General features: G+C 41.6%; 1 protein-coding gene across 2 annotated transcripts; it reads right to left on the minus strand.

The window, feature by feature from the left end:
• Positions 1-4,902: 4,902 nt before the first annotated feature.
• GOSR2 (golgi SNAP receptor complex member 2) lies at positions 4,903-20,571 on the minus strand. 2 transcript variants are annotated; one of them, XM_027445342.3, is made up of 6 exons: positions 20,413-20,571; positions 18,205-18,269; positions 15,193-15,301; positions 13,943-14,075; positions 10,905-11,045; positions 4,903-8,176 (listed from the first exon to the last, which is right to left on the minus strand). In XM_027445342.3, the coding sequence occupies exons 1-6, from the start codon at positions 20,439-20,441 to the stop codon at positions 8,015-8,017; spliced, it is 639 nt and encodes a 212-aa protein (XP_027301143.2). In that variant the 5' UTR covers positions 20,442-20,571; the 3' UTR covers positions 4,903-8,014. The 2 variants fall into 2 exon arrangements, with proteins under 2 accessions (XP_027301143.2, XP_027301144.2); XM_027445343.3 differs by lacking the exon at positions 10,905-11,045.
• Positions 20,572-21,932: the final 1,361 nt, after the last annotated feature.

Consider the following 21,932-nt stretch of genomic DNA (forward strand, 5'->3'; position numbering starts at 1 on the left):
AAATGCCTTTTAAAAATTCTTTTTCCAAAGCTTTAACGAAGACCGCCAGAGGGCTATCTGATATATCTAGTTTATACCTGCTTCACTAGATGCAATTTTTATTTTTTTCCATTCTTTGCTAGATATTTTCTGATTTAATGATTGTTTTGTTAATGTGGGAAACTTGAATTACTGCAAAACAAAACAAATTTCAAGAAAAAGATAATCTAATACATTTTGCCCTCCAAGTTGTTCCTTTACTCTCCTTAATGAGAGCCAGGAAGGAGGGGTTAGGAGAAGACCAGGACTCCAGACCTCACCACCTGCATTACTAGCTGGTAGCAGATGAGAGGGGAAGGCCTGACCCTACTGCAGAGCCAAACCAGGAGCAGGCAGAGCATGCAGAGGTTCTGGGTGTCTTCCTCCACAGCATAGCTCCCACTCACCTCTTCTACCATGGAGTCAGCAGAGACCGCACCATTTCTTCCACCCTTCTGAGCCACCACCAGTTTCAGTGCCATATGAACTTGCTGTATCACCACCGAGATCCATCACAGTAGATACCTGGCCTGCAGCCTGCACACGCACACTCCCACACGCTGCAGTGGGACCAACTTCCTGCTGAAAGTCTGTGTTACCCTTCAGCACCCCTGTGAGCCTTTCTCTGATGCTGTCTTCTTCTCCACAGAACCCGTCTCTGTTTTCCATCCACAATCAGTGAATTAGAAAGAAAATGCACCGCATGTTTTCCCTCTAGCCTGAGTGCACACTTTCACCCGTGTACTTCAGGCTGCCTGGGATGGAGTTAACATTCCCCACAGCAGCCCCTAGAGTGCTGTGCTCTGCACTTGGAGCTAGAACAGCATTGCCATCGTACCAATGTTGGGTCTGTTGCGGAGCAGTGCTGGCACAGCATCAAGACTCTGCCCAAGCCCCCCAAGGGCAGGAGGCAGGGGGTGGGCGAGAGGTGGGGAGGGGACATGGCCAAGGCAGCTGAGTTAAACCAACCAATGAGCTATTCCACACCATGTATCATCACACCCAGCAATAAAACCTGCGAAAGGGGAAGGGGTGGTCTCGTTATGAAAACATCTGTCTTCCTGAACAACTGCTATGCTTATTGAGGCCCATCTTCCCAACACATGGCTGAATATTGCTTGCTGGTGGAAAGGAGAGAATAATTGTTTTTTCTCATCCATGCAGCCTTTGCTTGTTTTTCCTTTTCTTTTTCCTTTAATTTATTCTTACATAAACCCATGAGCCTCTTTCCATCATGTTTTCTCCCCCTTCTTTCCCTTTGAGGAGGGGAGTGAGAGACCAGCGTGGTGGAGTTTAGCTGTCCATCAGTGTGAAACCACCACAGTCCTTTTTTGGTGCCCGACATAGGGGGTAAAGGGTTGAGATAACTATAGATTTGACCAGAGCACTTCAGAGGGAACTTACAATTAGTGTATTTGTCTAACAGTTGCTGGTCATGATATTGACTGATTTGCTCTTGATATTGTTCTATGTCATTCTGCTGTATGTGATCTATGCCATGTTCTCTCTTTCTCTATATGTCAGATCTGAGAGCTTTTTAAAGGCTGTGTGTGTTTGTTTGTTTTTCTTTCTCTTTTCAGTTTGCTGTACTGTAAATCACTGGTCTTGAGCCTAATCTGCTGTTCAGGCCCTGCATTGTTGTCATCACTGTACACTGGGAACCATCTGTTGGAGAATTTTAACAACTGCACACTTTTTCTCCTCTGGGAGTGAATTGGTGAAGGATATCAGGAATGGTGCCTCCTCCTCCTTTCCCTGTGGGCTAATTACAATAGCTTTCCAGTATTTTGAATATCCTTAGGTAACCAACATATTCCTATTGCTAGGTTTCCAGAATGTTTCTGTTTTTCTTTTTTTTTCCTAAGGTTAAACAATTAATTAAGCATACCACCCAGGAATCTGCCCCTAGGCAGTGTGTTGATGGGTGGCAAGGTGTGTGGGAAGATACAGGCAGGTACCTGTCATGGTTCTCTCTGCCAATGGTTTTAAACTTCACCTCTGAGCAAGTGCAGAATCCTAAAAAAAAAATGGTAGAATGTTTAAAAGACATATGCCCTGACCTTGGCAATGCTGGCAAACTCCAGCTTGCTGCACTGTGCTGGGGCCTGGCCTGCACTTATCATTCAATAGTCAGCACTATTCAGCACCTGCAAGGGGAAGACAAGGCCTCTGGATCTGACAAGCAAATAAGAGAGACAATAGCTAAAACAGGGCTAACTGTCAATGGAATCAGTGGCCCCTGTAGTTAACACAAAACAATGGACGCAGAAGTCAGCTTGTTTAGTAAGGGAAGAAGGAGCTCCACTAAGAGGTTCCAGAGCAGGAAGTGGAAGAGGCAGGCTGCTCTGGATCAGGGCTCTCACATAAACAGGAGGAAGACGAGATAGAAATCATAAGGCAGAAACCACCTGATCCTTATCCCTGAGTGAGTTGCAAGATCTAGGAAAGCATTTCAATCGTCACCCAGGTGAGCACGTTGCCACCTGCCTGCTCCAATGCTGGAATACCAGCACCAGTATCCAGGAATTAGAAGGCAAAGAAGCCAAGCAGATGGATCTTTCTCTAGGGAAAGGATCATTGACAAAGCAACTGGGAAAAGGGGCACCAGTCCTCCACCTCTAGGTGACCTCTGTCAGGAATGAAGGAAAGGCATCCCCTCAAGGAAAACTTTGTATTATCAACCAGGCCCACAGGACCCACAGGAGTGCAATGCTCTAGTGAGCACCATTGCAGTGTACTCTAATGCCACCAAGCTATGCAGGGGCAGAACCCATCTGTGTTTCTGGCTTGACAGGGGGATCACAACAGCTAATTGTATTGGTGGCTAAAGTGAGCCTGACTGGGAATGAGTAGCAAAAGCACTCCATTGTGACTGGCCCAGAGGCTGGCATCCTTGGCATAGACTACGTTAGGAGAGGGTATTTCAAGGACCCAAAATGGCTTTTGGCATAGCTGTCTTGGAGATAAAGAACATTAAACAGTTGTCTACCATGCCCAGTCTCTCAGAAGACCCTTTTGTTGTGGGGTTGCTGAGGGTCGAAGAACAGCAGGTGCCAATCGCTACCTCAGCAGTGCACCAGCAGCAATATTGCACTGACTGAGGTTCCCTGATTCCTATCCATAAGCTGATTTGTTGACTGGAGAGCCAAGGAGTGATCAGCAAGACTCACTCACCCTTAGTAGTCCCACATGGCTAGTGCAAACATCTAATGGCGACAGTGGACTATCACGGCCTGAATAAAGTCACAACACCACTGTGTGCTGTGGTGCCGGACATGCTAGAACTTCAGTACGAACTAGAGTCAAAGGCAACCAAGTGGTATGCCACCATGTAGTGGGTTTACATGACAAGGTTTTGGTAGCAGGGGGCCACAGGGGTGGTTTCTGTGAGAAGGATCTAGAAGCTGCCCCATGTTTGGGAAGGGCCCCATTGTTTTCCAGAGCTGAGCCAATAAGCGATGTTGTTTTGCGCCTCTGTGAGAGCATATTTAAGACAGGGAAAAAAACGCTGCACCACACAGCAGCTGGGAGAGTGAAAGGAGTGAGGAACGGCCTTGCAGGCGCCAAGGTCAGTGCAGAAGGAGGGGGAGAGGTGGTCCAGGCGCCGGAGCAGAAGTCCCCTGTGGCCTGTGGTGAGGACCATGGTGAAGCAGGATGTCCCCCTGCAGCCCATGGAGTACCACGGTGGAGCAGGGCTCCACGCTGCAGCCCGTGGAGGAGACCACGGTGGAGCAGGTGGCCCTGCACTGACGGAGGCTGCCACCTGTGGAAGACCCCTGCCGGAGCAGATTCTGGGCCGGACCTATAGCCCGTGGAGAGGAGACCACGCAGGAGCAGGTGACCTGGCAGGAGCTGCTGCCTGTAGGGGCACTTTGGCAGCAGTGAGCAGGCCACAGTTTTCTTTCACTTGCAGGGGTGTCCAGTCCACCTGGAATTGATTGCCCCAGGGGTGGAAGCACAACCCTGCCATTTGCCATGGAATGATCCAGACTGCACTGGAACAAGGGGAAGCTCCTGAACACTTGTGAGATACATTGATGGCATCATCATGTGGGGCAACACATCAAAGGAAGCATTTCAGTTAACAGACGTGTCATTACACTCAGCAATAGAAGCTGGGAAGGTGGGGGAGGAGAAGGGAAAGCTCCCATTATGAAGACATCTGTCCTGAAAACTACTAAGTGTATTGAGACCTGGCTTCCCAACACATGGCTGAACATCACTTGATGAATAATTGAGAATTGTTTTCTCTCTTTGCAACCTTTGCTTTTTTAATTAAATTATCCTTATCTCATCACGTGAGCTACTTGCTTTCATATACTTTTTCTCCCCCCCTCTTTCGATGAGCAGGGAGTGAGAAAGCAGATGTGGTGGAGTTTAGCCATCCATCACGATGGAAGCACCACAACCCTCCATATGTAGGACTTTTCTGGGTTGTTCTTGTGTGCTTCCTGTGGCCTCAGCCCTCACGGAACCTGCCAACACACTCCTGCCTGTGTGGGCAAACAGCCCCAGAGGCTGCAGGATGAAACACCATGACCCAGATACTTCCTGAAATACCCCTGCCCTGTTCATGGCTGGTTTCCATAACCTTCCTCTTGCTAGCAGTGCATTCATACAAACTGTTATCTCACTAGTTTCAATGCCAATTTCAAATTGACTTTGCTGCTCCATCCCTGAACACTTGAGTAACATTTATCCATTCCTCCTGAGCAGGCCACCCATTTGCACTTTCTGTGAACTTCTGTTTTACATCTGAGTTCAGGCACAGGTTCCCCATTCAACCAAGCAAACCTAGTGCCTCACCTGCCTGTGTCCAGAAGTTATTTGTCCAGCTTAAGTAATTGGGCATCTCAAACATTAGGCAAGATAAAAAAGAAAAACTTCTGGTTGAAAAAATCTTTATTTACATAACACAACAGATGAATCACATCATGTCCCACCCTTGTCCCCTTATGTATAAAATACTGGTTAAAAGTGTGTTTGTTTTTTTTTTTCCAGAGACTAGTTAGTTTCCACAGCGCCCTCTCATGAGAGCACTCTATTCGACAGCTGGAACACTTGGTGTTCCACAGAAGTTCACAGGCAAACAGCTCCACTGAAAGAAGCAGTCTTAAGAAAGAAAACTTCAGAGACAGCAGCTGCAGCAGCAACATGTGACAAGCCACCAGGGTTTCAGCTCTGTCATTCCATGGTAGCAGGGACGTTGATCGTTGATCCTACCTGTATTTTTACTGTGCCACACTAATGACAGAAGTTTTGAGGGTTTTACATTAGCCATCTGAGATGACACAGGTGCTCTTGTAAGTCATTTTGGACTTAATATCTAGTACAAATTTGTTTGAAGTTACACATCATCAAATCCAGTCATCTAAGTGCTTCCCTTTGAGCCCACACCCCAACTCCAGATAATGAATAGCAAGGACATTGCATACAACAGGGAAATTAGCCTACACAAGGAAGACTCTAAAAGGACAAAAATAAGTGGACAGAGAAACGTGAATAAAAATGTTAGTCTAGTCCCAAAACAGAGAAAATCCAGTTCCATTAATTTTATTTTATGGCTCATACCACAAGCTGAAAAGAAGAAAACAGATTGACTAGAGTCCTTACCTTGGTATAAGACGATTCCTGCTACACCAAGTCACAACTATATAAACTTTAAACAATAAAGTTGTAAAATCAAGGTAGAGTTGGATCAGGACAGAAGATTTGCCAGGGATCCTCACAAGATGCCTAACTGATCTAATAGAAAGTGTTTTAACAAGTGCATTCTGTGCTAAAATTTATCATGATAAATTTCAGATTTAAAATAAATTCAAGGTAAATTTAGATTAAAGATACAGTAAGACATATGATCTCTCATAACAAACTTTCTGATTCCTTAGTCCTTGTGGCTGACATGCAAAGTGATTCTGCACATGGTCTGCTAACATGTTTTCTCGAGAAAGTGCAGCAGATTGAGGAAAACAAAGAGCTTTAAATACTTGGGAAACATCAAACACATTAAGAACAAAACAGCCAGCTGGAAGGTGTGCAGCACATAGGATATTCAACAACCACTGACACTTTTCCACTTTCTCCTGCTGAACCCCCTGACAGGATTATCTAGGCACTGACAGCATCTTGGCCTCTTCCACTGTTGTGTCTGCAGGGCAGGAGCTAGTGCTCTGACTACTGACATTTTACTTGCCCTGGATTCCAAATACAAAGCTGACTGTACAGTGACAGCTGATCAAACTGGGGAGTCTCATTCTGGGCTTTAAAGTTATGCCACATCACATGGATCAGTCAATACTTTAAACATGAAAATGTAAACAAGCACTGCTGAAGCCTGTTTAAATTGCCCATATTAGCTGAAATTGAAGAAATGGTATTAGTAACTGAAAAAAAAAGTCTGCAACAAGCTATGTAGTTATAAAAACAAAACATATTGGAGCAAAGAAATGCAGAATTTGTAAACTGTTACTAATTAAAAGACCCATAACCATTCCAGAGAGAAAAAAAAAAAAAAAGAAAAAAAACAAACACCCAACAGAATGCCACATTATCTGAACATGACACTGTCAGATATTTGGAAATGCTCCTGACTTCTACACAAAATGAGAATGTATATGAAGGCTGACTGAAATGGATAATGTTTGAAATGGAAGGCTGTTTGAAACTTCATGATGGCCATTCCAACAGAATTCCCACAATCTTCAGGGAAATGTGTACCATAGGAGGCATTTCTTAAGGGAAATGTGTACCATAGGAGGCATTTCTTAACTGTGTATGTTTAAATGTGGATAAATATCTACAGCGAAGAAGATATAAAATCTAAGCTATCATCTCTGTGAGATGATTTGTATGAGAATGTCCTTCACAGTAAATTCACAGGTAGAGAGAATAATGCAAATACCCTTCTCAAGGACAAGGGACATGTTTACCATCCCAAGGCACTAAGTTAAGGGAACTCTTCCTCTTCTGATGATCACACTGCTATTTTTGAATTTGAAAAAAAAAAAAAAAAAAAAAAAAGAGCCCATTCCAGCTCTATAAACACAAATATCACGAGTTTCAGTTTGAACACCGCAAGAACGTGCCTGCTTCACTGAATTCAAAAATACCAGCTATGGATCAGAAAACCCCAACCAACCACCTCAGATAATGAATACAATTCACTATAACACGATGTGCACTAGCACCAAAAATGCTCCCAATTTTTTGGAAGTTGAATTTGGTATTGGGTGCAGTGATCTCTGATCTGCACTCACTGATCTACACCTGACTGGAAGCAGGGAGGAGTACAGCATTCAGCTTCCACTGGGAAGCAGCAGGACATAAAAAGATACCAAAACTTATTTCAGATAAGATGAGAAGCATTTCAGTCTAAACTGAAGATTGCTGGGTAAAACCGTATGAGTATACAAAAAAGTAGCAGAGGTTATGACCATGCTTTTAGAGTTAAGACCCTTCCCCACAAGTCCTTCTCCCTCCAAGCAGAAGAGTACATTTACAAATGGGAACCCTTCACTTCCTCTTTTTGCACAATCTGTAGGAGCGTGCCCACAGACACTGCAGAATTCTCCATAGTGGCATTTTTTCAAAAGGAAATACACTCACCAGGGTCATTTCTAGCTATCACAGGAAAGGCTCACTTCATCTTATGTTCTGCCTTTGTATCCTGTTCTCCCCTATCTACCCAACACTCCTGACTTGCTAACAGCTGGGCAAAAATTTCACTTCTGCCTCCTACTTAAGATTCTTAAACTTACTGGCAATAAGATGAGAGTAGTAATGGCTAAGGATATTTTTATAGGGTCATTTTAAACTACAGTGTCCCCAAAAAATTTGTTCCCCTATGTGCTTTCCACATGACGTGTCTGAGTGTGACTTGTAAACTCTGAAGTTCGCAGGAGGGGCTCATCCAAAGCAGCACTCAGAGGAAAGTACATTTTGGAGGACAGTCCATCTTGCTCCAAAAGACGATATCCTCTGGCAATAGCATAGTAGCTCATGTCAGATACTGCACGACGAGAAACATTATTACACAAGTCAAAATCATTCCCCCAATCATAAAGTATTTATCTTGAAAGGCTCGTTTCTCAATCAGCCGCATTACAGTATTGGATAAGCCCAACATGTTGGCAACATCCAGGATCTTCTTGTGAGTACCCTAAGAATAAAAAGACAGCAAAGAAACAATTAACTCCATGGTACACTTCTTATTCTACAGAATATTTTATCATGGGTGGCAAGTGATGAATTTTGATCCCTCAGTAAACGAAAGAACTTTCTCTAAATTCTACAACATCTTTGCCATATTGTTCCTACAATTTAAGAGATAGCCATGGAACCCTGGAAATAAGTGGATTATTAGACTAATTCACACACGAGAACAAGAAAGAGGTAAAGGTACAAAGCAATGTGTCCAGACTGAAACATCACAGACAGCACCTCAGAGAAATGAACTCCCTATGGTGGAATTAAGTTCTTCTGTTCCACTTCCAGACATACAGTCTAGTAAGAGCTTGAAGCTCCAGACAACCTTTATTGCAGAACTTCCCTCCTGCTGGTCTGAAGTACAGTTAATACCAAGAAGAGGTTCAAAAGAAGGTCCAGAAGCTTGTAGTGTCTGTGGTCAAGTTTAATGAAAAGGCTATAACAGTGTAAATGCAATTTCAAGAAATTCTTCAGGATAAAAGTGGTGAAAAGAGCCTGCTGGCTGGTATGCTGCAGGCCCATATCTGTTTTGTTTCACTGCCGACACAGCTGGTACTAAGAATATCTGTGGATCCTACCAGTTACCATATCACCACTATTGTGTGTACCCAGTCACTACTGCAGTGATCGTTGCCTTATTTCAAGGCAACTGTCAAAGGAAACCGCATGAAATACAGGCTCATAGATGTACTATGGGCACTGTTCAGAGATTGGTATCATCCTGTCTGGGAGGAAGTTAGAAACCTCATAGCTGCAGAGTCCCAACGGTACAGGTAGATGAAAAGCACCATTCTAGATAAGCTAGACAAACAAGTGACATACAGATGTGCATTCAGAGATGCTGCACTCAGCACCACAGCTCAGCCCAGCTCACAGCATGCAATTATCTGACGCATACCTCAGAGAGACACTGGGCAGGACCAACTTCCATCATACGCTGCAAGAAGATGGGTGCTGCCAGAAAGAATCCTTATCACCATGGTGAGGATAAATGGACCTAGTCTTTCAAACTGACTTCCAGGCCCCAACTCTTAACAGAAAACCCTGCTTCAGAAGGCTGTGAGACTTCAGAGAAGTTACTTTTTCAAGAGAGCGTTCAAAACCCTGAATCTTCTCCTGGCACTAATGTTCCATCCTTCCCCGCCCTTTTTTTCCATGTCTGCTTCATGAAAAGGTTAACAGAACCTCTCTTTGTTTCCACTAGTCTTATGGCTAGACCACTCAGCTACAACCTATCTCAGGAATGAATGCTTAACAACCACAATAAGTTTTTCTACTGACTGCCTTTGTATAAGAAGAAATATATATTCGCTAGGTCAGTGAACAAGTAATCTTAGACTTAGCTATCCTTCATCTCAGAGAAGAAAGACCTGGACTTCATGCTCTGCTGTAATGCATCAGTGTAACACTCAGGTGATGAGTCCTTGCATCCATGAGTATTAAGTAGAAAAGGGGTTACATTTATAATTACCGTTATACCCTGCAGTGTTTTGAGAACACCAGCTAGCCTGGACATCTGTAATCAAGAAAGGAAGTACCCAGCCTGTAAACAGCAACGGACATTACGATTAAAGGAAACACCTTGCAATGCTGCCTTGTGAAGACACCTGTCCCTGGTAACCCTTACGAAATGTGTACCATAGGTACTAAAATTTGTTCCAGCAAAATGTCTATGCACTTTCAGGGCAAGATGTGTATGTGTCTACAGTTCAGCTATCTGTATGTAAGCTGGCTAGGCTGCCTTTTAAGCCAGTGGTACATTAGTCTACACAATCCATGGAATATGGTGTGATTCATCTGACTACATATAGGGATTTATGAATATCTGTATAGAAATTTAGCAATTAAAAATGCCTAAATGCTCTGATAGCTACATCCCAAAGCAGCAAAATCACAAAACAGGTAGCAATAGTTAACCCCAATTTAAGATGAGCACAACAGAGATAGGAATTTCCCTTTTCAAAGATCTAGCTTTCCCATCCCAAACATACACTTCTTATTAAAAAGCTCAACTTAATAGCATGGTTTAGTGGTGGACTTTAGTACTAGGTTAAAGTTTTGGACTAGATGATCTTGGAGGTCTTTTCCAACTTCAATGATTCTATGATTCTCTTTTTGTACCTTTGAACTCTTAACTCAAAATTTCACACCAGTTAAACAGTCTTTAAATTAAAAGACAAACATTCGCTATTTTTAACAGTAATTTGGGAAGATATATATCGTTTAGATACTTTAGACTTAAGTATTATCTCCATTACTGAACTTAAACATAAGTACTTTATGTGAGCATTGTGGTTGCTCTCAGTGATATTTACCTGTACCAACGTCTTATCTGTGAGCTAGCCATTGTTTTTCTTCCAAACGAAGAAAGCAAACAAATCAAAAAAAAAAAAAACAAAAAAAAACCACACAGAACAGAACAAAATAAAACACAACATTTAGCACTCCAGATACTGACTACTGTGCAGACAAAGACTGCTAGCCTACCAGGGCATTAAAAAAAAAAAAAAAAAAAAAAAAAGGCTTAAATATGTTCCTAGTAAAATGACAAAATGTAAAGATTTTAGGCTTAGCTAAATCAGAGTTTAGGCCTTTACCATACTTATTTATTTCTTCTACTTAGCCTGGTCATCTTAAATGCAGAAATGTGGGGTCTTTTTGGTAAAAAATGATGCCCCCACCTTTAATGTCACTCTCTGGTCCCTCAGCCCCTGAAGGATGTTGGTCCCACTGCCAATAAGATCATCCATGCCACGATGGGCATTCTGCAGGGATTCATTAAACTGTAATGTTTCGTCGATCGGTATGGTGGTGTCAGAGTCCTGTAGGGGAAATGCAGGGTCTTGGTTACCTTGCCTACTCACTCATACTCATAGATCCAGAAAGAGAACATACAGAAACAAACACCCCTTGACAGGACTTGTGGGATTATGTTTTGTTGTTGTTGTTGTTTATTTTTAATAGGGATGTTAAAACAATATTAATTTGAGTGAACAAAGTAATGTAGAGAAGCCTATAGGAAGCAAGTCAAAAGGCAGAGTTGATTAGCTATTCAACTGCAATTAGATTTCAGGAGATAAAAGATCAGATTAAAAACTGAGAATTTTCATAATCTCTTAATGACATAGGTAGGAAAGAGTATTACAGTAGAAAAGATCAAAAGTATCAGAAAGGATTAAACAAGGAAGTCATGTGATCACTGTAAGCAAAAGATTTTTGAAAGACAATAGCACATTTATAATGACAAAAGGCTTGCAAAAAACATGTCTGGGAGATGACATTCTATAAACTTGTATTAACAACAATGTGCAAATTTCTGACAGGGAGGGCAAACAGACATATGAACCTAGTTCCCTGAAAGTCTCACTCACTCACCACCCAAGGACTTATCTAATGATATTTTTTTTTAAATCCAGAAAAGATGCATTAGTGCAACTAGAAACTATACATTTTGAAATGGAAGTAACTGGGTAAAATTCTCTAACCTGGGTCACATAAGGGGTCAGAGGATGTCATGACTTTTCAAAAGGTTTCCAGTTTCATCTTCTCTGACACTACTCCACTGAGAGAGTCAAGGTAATAGTTCACAACTCCCACATTGTTTTGCAAACAGTAATCATTATATTGGTTAGAGCTAAGTGTGGAAACACTGGCTTACCTGCTTCCACGTACTCAGAGTGGCAAGAACTACTAAAATGCATAATTCATACATTGGGCAGAAGGTGCTTAATACCTGTCACCTGTAGGTTACTTGCATGTAACAATATCAAATTTGCCCTGAGTAGTCTCTGGTGATTATTGTAGAAAAATTTTTAATACAGGAATCACATGTACAATCCAGTGTTGGGTGTCTGACTGCCTAGATGGATATTCTGCTTACGTAGTGTGAAAGAATGAAGAATGAAGAATAAAGGACAGAGCTATTCCCAGTTAGATGGTCAAAGGTACTGGATGAAGAAGGCTATCGACGGTGTACACAACTCTTTGATCAAAAGTCAATAGAGCACAAAGGTTGAAAAAATTATCTTGTCTTACAGGAATGTGCAGAGCAACAGCACTTACATCTGAATGGCTATTCTTTCAGATATTTATTAAACTTCAAATCAGAAGGGATTCTGTTTCCTATGCAAGGAATTTGCAGTTGACTTTCTTTTATACACAAGGCAGCAAGAAAACTATCAAAGTAGATCTTTGCTCATAGAAACGCAGAATGTGTTGGAAGGGACCTTAAAGATCACTTAGTTCCAACCCCCTGCCATGGGCATGGAGAACCTTCCTCTAGACCAGGTTGTTCAAAGCCCCATCCAACCTGGCCTTGTACCCCCTCGGAGGGACACTAGATGGCAGCATATTTTTCATTTCCTATAAGTGGTTTTCTCCAGAATTCAAGGTAAGGCTTTGAAGACAATATTTATCTTCGAATTAAACAAAACGTTCAGAACACTGTGACAGCTTTCAAGAGCTGTTATGTACACTACTATTATTAATTCAGAATGCTTACACACTCACCTGACATTCCTATTTAATAAAATAGGGTAGTATATAAATAGCTATGTAAACCTCGAACCTAAACAGGTAGGCCAGTAACTCACAAATACACCATTTGCCTATTAAAAGGAAAATATACTTTAGAAGTTATGTTTTTGTAATGATAAGTTAAGAAAAAAAATACAAAATAATCACACAACTTAATTACATCTGGAGATACCTTTCAACATGTTCAGGAACAAAAAATAATTTGCCATGTATTTTGTGTTTGCAAGACTGCTACTCCTCTTCAAAACTGTTCTATTTACTCATGCATTTTCTTCCTGGACAAGCTTTCCTACAGGAAAATTTCTTCCCATTTGCAGAACACCACAGCTTTTGAAAGCAAATCAGGTTTCAAGTTCCAGTGTTCATTTCAAGACTTGTTTATAATTTTGAAATAGCCAACAAAATGCAAGAGATCAGTTATGTTGGGCTTTGAGTAGTGCAGTGAACTTCCAAAATCTCAAGAAAATATAGCCATTCACATTGCATTTTTTCTTGTCCTAACAGTGAAAGTCAGCACAGAAAGCAAACAGTAAGATAAAAAACACATGCTTTTAAGTCACAGAAAAGCAAAGAATGAAAGCAAACCTACATTATTCAGAGCAAAATTTATCTGGGAATTTGCCGGGGGAGACATCAGTGGAAGAACTCAGACCGATCAAGAACAGGTTGAAACACATACCTGTCATTAAAAACTTTTGAATCATTTATAGTTAAAATGGACGTTTTTTTTCCCAGCTACACAATTTATATTTGGACAAATGAAAACTTGCTGGCATTTACTAACAGCAGCATGCATAAAAGCCACTGATAAACATAAGCATTTTCCAGACATTTTTCAAGTCCTGGGATTTGACAAAGACTTTTGACACAAATCCAATTAAAATGTATTCTTTGTTACCTACCTCATTCAACTTTTTGAAACTGCTATATAAAGTCAGGTAGAGCTACACTGGATGAAATTGGAGCAGCAATCTCAAGTCTTTCACTATTGCCTCTTTTTTGACCAAGTTTTCCTCATGAAAGAGTTGTACTTTTTCAACATGTATTATTACTCTTTTTTATCTTTAATCCACTTGAACCATCACACAGCAGCAAACTAATAGTCAAGCCTAGGTCTTGCCTGAAACTTCACTGAACGGTTAAGGCAACTAAAACTGAGAAATCTAAAATAAAGAATATTTACATTAGTAGTGAATGTACGTGCTAGTAACTCTTCTCGCTGTCGTTCCTGCTGCTCCCGGATGTAACGGCGATGTTGAAAGTTCCTCAGAGCTGTCTGCAGATGCTGAACATCGTACTTCAGCTGGTCAACTCGGCTAGACAGGATCAACAACAGGAAGATATTCCCAGGGATAAAATACCAATCTTTTGTGGTCTTTTTAATGAACAATGGAGCATTATAAATTAACAGCAACAAATACAAAGAATGATGGATTCTACTCATCTAAAAGATAAAGGACATTCAATGTTACGCTTACATTCCATACTTATATCATCTGTGCCTCATTTTACTAGTAAACAGGTGATTATTTAATTGCAAGCTAAAGATAGAATGTGAAGCAGAATTCTTGAGCTATCTTGCACATCCCACCCCATGACAAGTCTCTTCAGAGAGATTACATATATATATTCTTCATTTAACATAGATTTGAAAAGACAGTAGGATTTGAACAGTTTCTACTTTATGACCTATTCACGCAAAACATTAGGTTTTCAAGTTTCATTAATTAACATCACGTTCTTAAGGCTGAGTTTCTACAAAATGTACCTAAAAGCCAATTGGCAATAGAGGATGCATCTGCATTAGGGTAAAATAAATCAAGTCCATAACTCTACTGTTTCTGATTAAATGTTCAGTTAACTACAAAGAAAGCATAGACGACTGTTTCAGATGGTGACCTTTATAATATAGGTGACATGAAATCCACCTGATCTAAGGCAGCATTGGGACTAAAAATTAATAGCAGAGTCACAGAACAATTTAGAATGGAAAGTGCTCTGATGGTCTCTGGTCCAAGCTGCTCAACTAGTGTTAATTTTTGAAACCTTATTTTAGTCACCAATAGCTAGTAAAAGTTTTCAGAAAAAATGACACCTACTGAAGTAATTTTACTCCTTACCTCCACAAATACCATTAGAAGCAAAATAATTTCAACTCAGTGTGTCATTTAAGCATCAAAGTGCTATATTTTGCTAAGCAGCAAAGTACTCATCTCAGAACAGAGCCATGAATCCAGATCAATCGCCAGTCTGCAGGTAAATGCAGGAAAATGATTTTGCATCTGTGCCTCATTTCTGTTACAGTAGAGCATAGAGATTTAAGTTGTAATGTGGAAAGGTTCAACTCAAATGAAAAGGAAAAGGGCTACAATAAATTTAATGAAAATAACTACAAAGACTACACCATTATCAAAGCAAAGAAAGTGAACTTACAGTCTAGCATTTTGTCGCTTATTGGGAGGTTCTTTACTGGACAAGATTTCCAGACGTTCCAAGTTGCTGAATATATTGTCTATTCTTGCTTGAATCTCATTTTCTACTACTACAAGGAAACAAAAATATATTCTAATTTGAATTAAAGAACTGCAAATTGAGTGAAGGCAAAAGTACAACAGCATTCAAACCAGTATTTAAAACTGAAAGACACAAATTCTTGCTGGATGGAAACAAACAAACGAAAAAATCAGATGAACTAAGAACTCTACAAATCATGAAGAGACACTTCTTTAACTGGCTAGTTTGAGACTCTTGCCTTTTTCACCCTCCTCTGAGAAGGGAACGGGGAATGCCTTTGCTCCTCCAAGACTCATGAACTTCTTTCCCTGTCTCGTCTATATAATAAGACTTAAATGTTCCACATTGCCCTCTACAGCCCCTTCCTGTTTTCTCAGGTCTTGCTCATAAAAGCTAATAGCCAAGATGATTCTTGGCAATCCTAACTTCTGAAAACTGTTAACAAAGAGTTCCATTATCCACACCTATAGCATGGGAGGTTGACAAAGCAACCAAAAGAATTGATGGGAATTGGCAGACTAGACAAACAGCTTGGAAAAGCATGCTCATGGTTGGGGAGCCCTTACAGGTGGGAAAACAAGACATATAACATCTGCCTCCGTGATCGTCTACTTTGCTATTGCTTCTGATAATGTGTGCATAGAAATAGCAGAGAGACGAGATCAAAATGCAAACTCAATTACTTTTACTTTGGTAAGGTGGGAAGCACATACAACTAGGAAAAAAAAGATTTCATATGCTTTCAGTTACTGTTATTGTGCAGCAAAGCCTGGTATAAGTCACTAACCCCTTCTTCATTCGACAACCACATATTCTAACTGTGTGACAATCCAGCATTTCACAGCTTGAACTGCACAGGGAGACCTTTAATCATCTGTCATTATTGTGCTTAAAGAAAGTGAGCTTGCAAGGCTGAAGGTATGCACCCTCCAGAGCACATCCATAGAATGATTATTAGAGGACATTGAAGAACCATCATGCCTGTGCAGTCACGAAGATAACCCTGAAGCCAACTCCTGGACTACCATGGTCAGTCTTAGAATAATCAACAAACCTTTACAGTCACAATTTGTTCTTAGTTTGCATTTAGACAAAATCTTAAGAGATATTGTTTATTCCTATTTTTTCTAGACTAAAGAGATATACAGTAAAGCATTAGTAATCAACTATTTCCTCCAAAGTACCTCAAGACTTTCCAGAAAATTCCATTTAGCAGTACCCAAAAAGGAAACGGCACATAAAACCCCTTTTCTTTACAATTTGATTTCACACAATCAAAGAATAGCCAACTTTAAATAAATATTGTTTATTTAAATAAATAAACACAGATCAATCACATCATCCTAATTCATTTCTCCATCATTTAGTACAGCTAAACTTCACAGAAGACCAGCCAGAACAGCAGATAGACAATTACATCAGCATTAGGTAGTCCAAACAACAGTGTTACTTTCTTGGTCATCTTATGTTTTTTTCTGAGCAAGAAGGGGTTATTTGCCCAAAGCTGGAAAAAAAAGCTGCAACTGAAACTTTGATTTCCTGACTCTTTTTCCTGACCTTCAGACTAAAGATAGCTCCTCTTCCCATAAATTCTTGACTACGTAATAATATCTAGAGCACATACCTGTGCTTTTATATATAAAATAGTATGCTCATTTATTGACTATATAAGATGGTACATAATCCCATCTCTCGCTTCAAGTAGCAGAAGCAAGACAGCAAGTTATGCTAATTTTCAAGGGGCTCCAAAATCACATTTAACGAACTACAGTCAAGGAAGTCATCTGGCATTGTACTAGATGCAGGTATCACAGTACAGTACAGGTGGCAACGACCATCATAGAAAACAGAACCAGTAGACAAGTTGTTGTTTTTTGATAGGAAAAGTTATCACAGCCTTTTCTAGTCATGCTACATGAATATAGTTAGGGTAACAGAAGTCAGTCGACCTGTGGGTAAATGTATCTAGTATGGCTTCACTTCAAAAGTTTTTGATCATGCCCGTTAGCAACTAGTTTTACATGAATTCAGACTTCAAATGTGTATCCAAAATACATTTGCCAATTCTGCACTAGGGTGAAAAATCTTGCCACAATAAATCATATTATTTTATGACAGTCATTTTATTAACACAAGGTTATAGTCCAAACTTACTGAGGCAATTTCAGACCTAGTTGTTCCACATATTTCTCATAAGCAAATGGAATTACAGGTTCTCTGGACCTGATGCAAGTCTCTACAGGGCTCATGCAAGCAGGAGCCATTAGAATCATCCTGCTTAAATTCTTGCACATCAAACGACAGTATTTTCCCCAGAAACTGGACTAACAATATTTTTGGGAAGTTTGCCAATTATTGGATTCTTAAGGAACAGTGTTAACAATAGGACAGATATCAAGTGACATTTCTCAACTTCTCAGCTTCTAACAAACTAGCTTGGTGATGTCTGAATTTGCAATTCTGTCCACATCTATGTGTTATATTATACCTCCATATGTGCATCAATTTGATCAATTTGATTCGTTTAATCCGTTTATAACATACGTCTCCATGGCACACTCTGACAATGCATCAAAATCTAACAGCACCAAAGAATATCTGATATTCCCAGTTCAAGATACTTGTAGAAGCATTTACAGCAAACACCACTTCTCAATTCAAGAGCTACCTCCCATAGGAAGCTGACTGGCAGTAAATTTTTGTTCTGTCTTTTCCACTCTGTCCTACAAGACATCACCTTAATCAAGTCAAATGGTAAAATAATTTTAATGCATTCCACATCAGCATTTCATCTCACCTGTTGATCATAGTAACTGAAAAGCCAAATTAGTTCAAGTAATGATTGTAAATATAATGATAAAACATACAAGGTTGAAGGTTCAGGTTACATCAGTATTGGAGTGGGACTTTTCCCTCTAATTACCTACTTACAGTGTACTGACTGTTTGTCTGAAGTTTCCAGACGTCCCATGTAAGATTGGACTTCGTGGACTTGTCTATCAAAAGACAAATAAAGAAAAATAAGTCAGTTAACATCCATAAAATGAAAAACAATTTTTCAATATCTTAATCTTCAGCTCCTCTTAAAAGTACCTTTCAGAACATAATAAGAATGAGATACATGGTATTCAGTGCAGACAGCCCATCACTAAACATCTAAAAAAAACACTAATCTTCAGTTTGAAGACAGCTGTGCTTTCAATTAATATGCATCTACAAAGTAACTTTCAGTGTTGAAATAAAAATCAAGGTGAAACTAATTTTTTTTTTCCTTCAGTGACTTTCAATCCAGTTCTAGCTCCCTTCTTGTATTGTAACCTGAATGGAGGTTCTCTCTCATGTCACACACCTGGCATGCTCAATGTCATTTAAGATCTACCTACCCCAAGACAACCATGGAGGTATCAGATTCACAATAGGAACTCATAAATAATAAGTATAACAGAGGGAAGGTCTGATTGGTAGAAGAGCTGGTACAAAGGAGACCTTAATAACAGGTCTGCAGTGAAATACTACCTAAATACTCCACTAAATACTCCACACCTTTATGGCACTGCAGAAATAGGTAGTACGCATCTTCAGTGCAAGCTTTGTCACCTCCTTCTCACAAACAAAATAACAGTACAGACAAAGGATCAGGGAAGGACTATAAAGATTATGAAAAGTACTAAACAGCTTTAATACAATGGAGTTGTTCAGTCTGGACTGCAGATAATAGCAGTGAGACACTGTTGAGCATAAATGCCACAGGGGAAGGTGAAGAAGGAATGACTTTCAGCATCTCATACAATACATGAATCACAGAGGCATTGAGTTTAAGTAGAAGCTTAAAATAGAAGAGAAGAAATTCCTGACATTGCAGAAGCAGTGACAGAACAAAAACCAAAATAAATAAAAACACATTGATAGCTGTTAAATTCAAGAAAAAAAAAAAAGCCTCAGATTTCTGGGAGGCCAGGACAATATTCAGTGAAAATATTCACTCATAAGTTACTTTTTTATTATTATTATTAACACTGTGACACTAAACAGGTAACTCCAACTTTTACAGTACTTATGACATGTTCAACTAATTAGAGAACCAATTCAATATCCAGTATCTTGCACCCCATCCTTGTTCGATGTTTTTTTTTTTTTTCAACCAGTTTGTCTAGGATGCCTCAGACATCTTGAGACTCACACTGCTTTTAAAATGCCTGTTTAGAAATCCATGTGTAGGAACAAAATCAGATCTCTGGCAACCGTATTAGAAAAAGACACTTCATATTTACCAGGATTTTTCTAATGGAGGAAAATATAGTAGGTCTGGGAAAAGGTGGGAAGAGAGTTTTCAAATTGAGATTACCTTCAGACTGACAATGAACTACGATAAAAAGCAGAGCTCAAGAGCTACAATCAGAGCAAGGCAATATGGAAACTGGAAAAGGCAAAACCATTCTCCTTATCAACAAGGGTTATATCACGGGCTTGCATTTCTGGATCAACAACAAGATTTCCAGCTCTTCCCTATTACATTATTTAATAAAACCCATTAACAAAAATACCAGGGTGGAATATTTGGATTAGTTCCCTCCTCTTTCCCATGAGTTATTTCCACTACACTGGCAGGTTTTCTGCCTTATTTGTGGTTTGCATTTTTCCCACCACTTAAACCTCACCAGACTACATTCATCTCCAAAACCATTTTGTATCTCACTGACACGTTTCCTGAGAGGGTTTAAATGCTGCCCCTGGCCATCATCAAAGCCCACTGCCATAAAAACCCTAGCAAACGAGCGTGCCTTCAATTCACGCTTATGTAGTAAAACAGAATCACTTTTATTTTCAGTGAGCACCTCTAATCCCACACTTTAAAACCTGAAGCCAGGAACCTGAAGCCTTGACTCGGGCCTGACGTGGCTAAAGGCACGGCGGGACTTCGGACCCGCTCAGCCTGGAGGACCCGGGTTGGCTTCGCCCTGCGGCCGAGAAACGGCCCAGCTCCCCTCAGCCCCTCGGGGGGGGGGGTCCCGGCCGCTACCGCCCCCTCCTCCCCGCCGCCATCCAGGCGGCCTCGGCTGCTCCCACAACGCGGCCCGGCCCCCGCCCCACAGCAGCGGGGCCACCACGGGCGCCCGCCGCAGCGCCGCACGCACGAACTTGTTGGTCTGGTGGTAGAGAGCCTCCATGGCACGGCTCGGCACGGCTCGGCCCGCCCGGGCACGGCTCGGCTCGGCTCGGCACAGCCCGGCCCGCTCCGCTCCGCCGCCCACGTCGCATCCGGCTCCGCCACCCTCGGCTTCCGCCGGCCGTGGCCCTGTCAGGAGCCCGAGCTGCCGCCAGGGGGAGCCGCGAGCCCGCGGCCCCCGGCCGGGGACAGAGACAGGGACAGGGACAGGGACAGGGAACGGGACCGGACCCCAGCGCCGCGCCCCGAGGCCCGCGGCCGCCCTCCCACGGCCCCAGCACCGCTCCGCCGGCCCGGCCCGGCTTTCCCCTTCGTTACTCGCCTGCAGCAGCCTTGTCGCCCCATCCCTGTCCCCCCGGGTGCTTCGCCAGTCCTCTCCGAAAAACCCTTCCCTCACCCGTTCCCCAATGCCTTTCTTTCTGCTGTTCCGAGGCTGCCGCCTCCCCTCAGGTTTTGGCCTCCAGCCATGCTCACCAGAATGAGAAGGGGTCGGGAGGAAAGCCCTGTCCACCTCCTACGTCACCTTGCGTGGGGCCCGGGACCACCTTCCTCGCATCAGGGTGGCTGCCCAGGAGCTGTCTCTGCATGGGGCACGTCTTTGTCCCGGGTCTGTAGAGGCCATTTGGTGTTGCTCCTGCCCTTCACCTTCCTCCCCGGAGCTGTCCTCCTGCCCAGCGCCCTGTCTCTCCCCTCACATGCCGGTCTCTTCCATTGCTGCTCTTCTACTGTCTACTGTTACTATTCTGTCTACTTCCTGATAGAATCACAGAATTGTCTAAGTTGGAAGAGACCTCAAGATCATCAAGTCCAACCTCTGACCTAACACTAACAAGTCCTCCACTAAACCATATCACTAAGTTCAACATCTAAACATCTTTTAAAGACCTCCAGGGATGGTGACTCCACCACTTCCCTGGGCAGCCCATTCCAATGCCTCAGGATCCCACCTTCCACCACTAAGTCTCCTGCGAGCCCAGCTACGCTGGATGAATTGTATCTGTACTTAATGCCTCAGTGTATTTTTTGCCCACAAATTTATCCACATGGTTGTCTTTTGTCACATGAACTGCATTCACTAAATCTCTAGAAGTCTAGGTGACCAGTTCAAACGGAAATGCAAAAAAGCAGATACCTATGAGAAAGTAAGATGAATCCTGCATGTAGGCATCCTTTCTAAAATAGCTGTTCCAGCTCTTTGATCATAACAACCATCTTCTCACAACCTTTTCTAGCTGTATAGCTGTCCTAGCCAGTCTTGTGTTCTATTTTCAGTAATTTCTTATTTCCAGTATTCTGCTTGTTTCGGGGACTTCTACGTGTAGCACTGATCAGACATTTTCATAGATCTACTTACTCTGACTCCAAATACTTGTTCATTAGTGGTCATGGACAGCTTAGGACTGCCATTGTGCAAATAGGTTTGTTTTCTTGGGAATCCCATTTTTCCACACACACTCAGACACACTAAATACCTTGCACTGTGTTATCAGCC

The sequence above is a fragment of the Anas platyrhynchos genome, chromosome 28 (assembly GCF_047663525.1).
Source record: "Anas platyrhynchos isolate ZD024472 breed Pekin duck chromosome 28, IASCAAS_PekinDuck_T2T, whole genome shotgun sequence".
In the NCBI taxonomy this organism is placed as follows: Eukaryota; Metazoa; Chordata; class Aves; order Anseriformes; family Anatidae; genus Anas; species Anas platyrhynchos.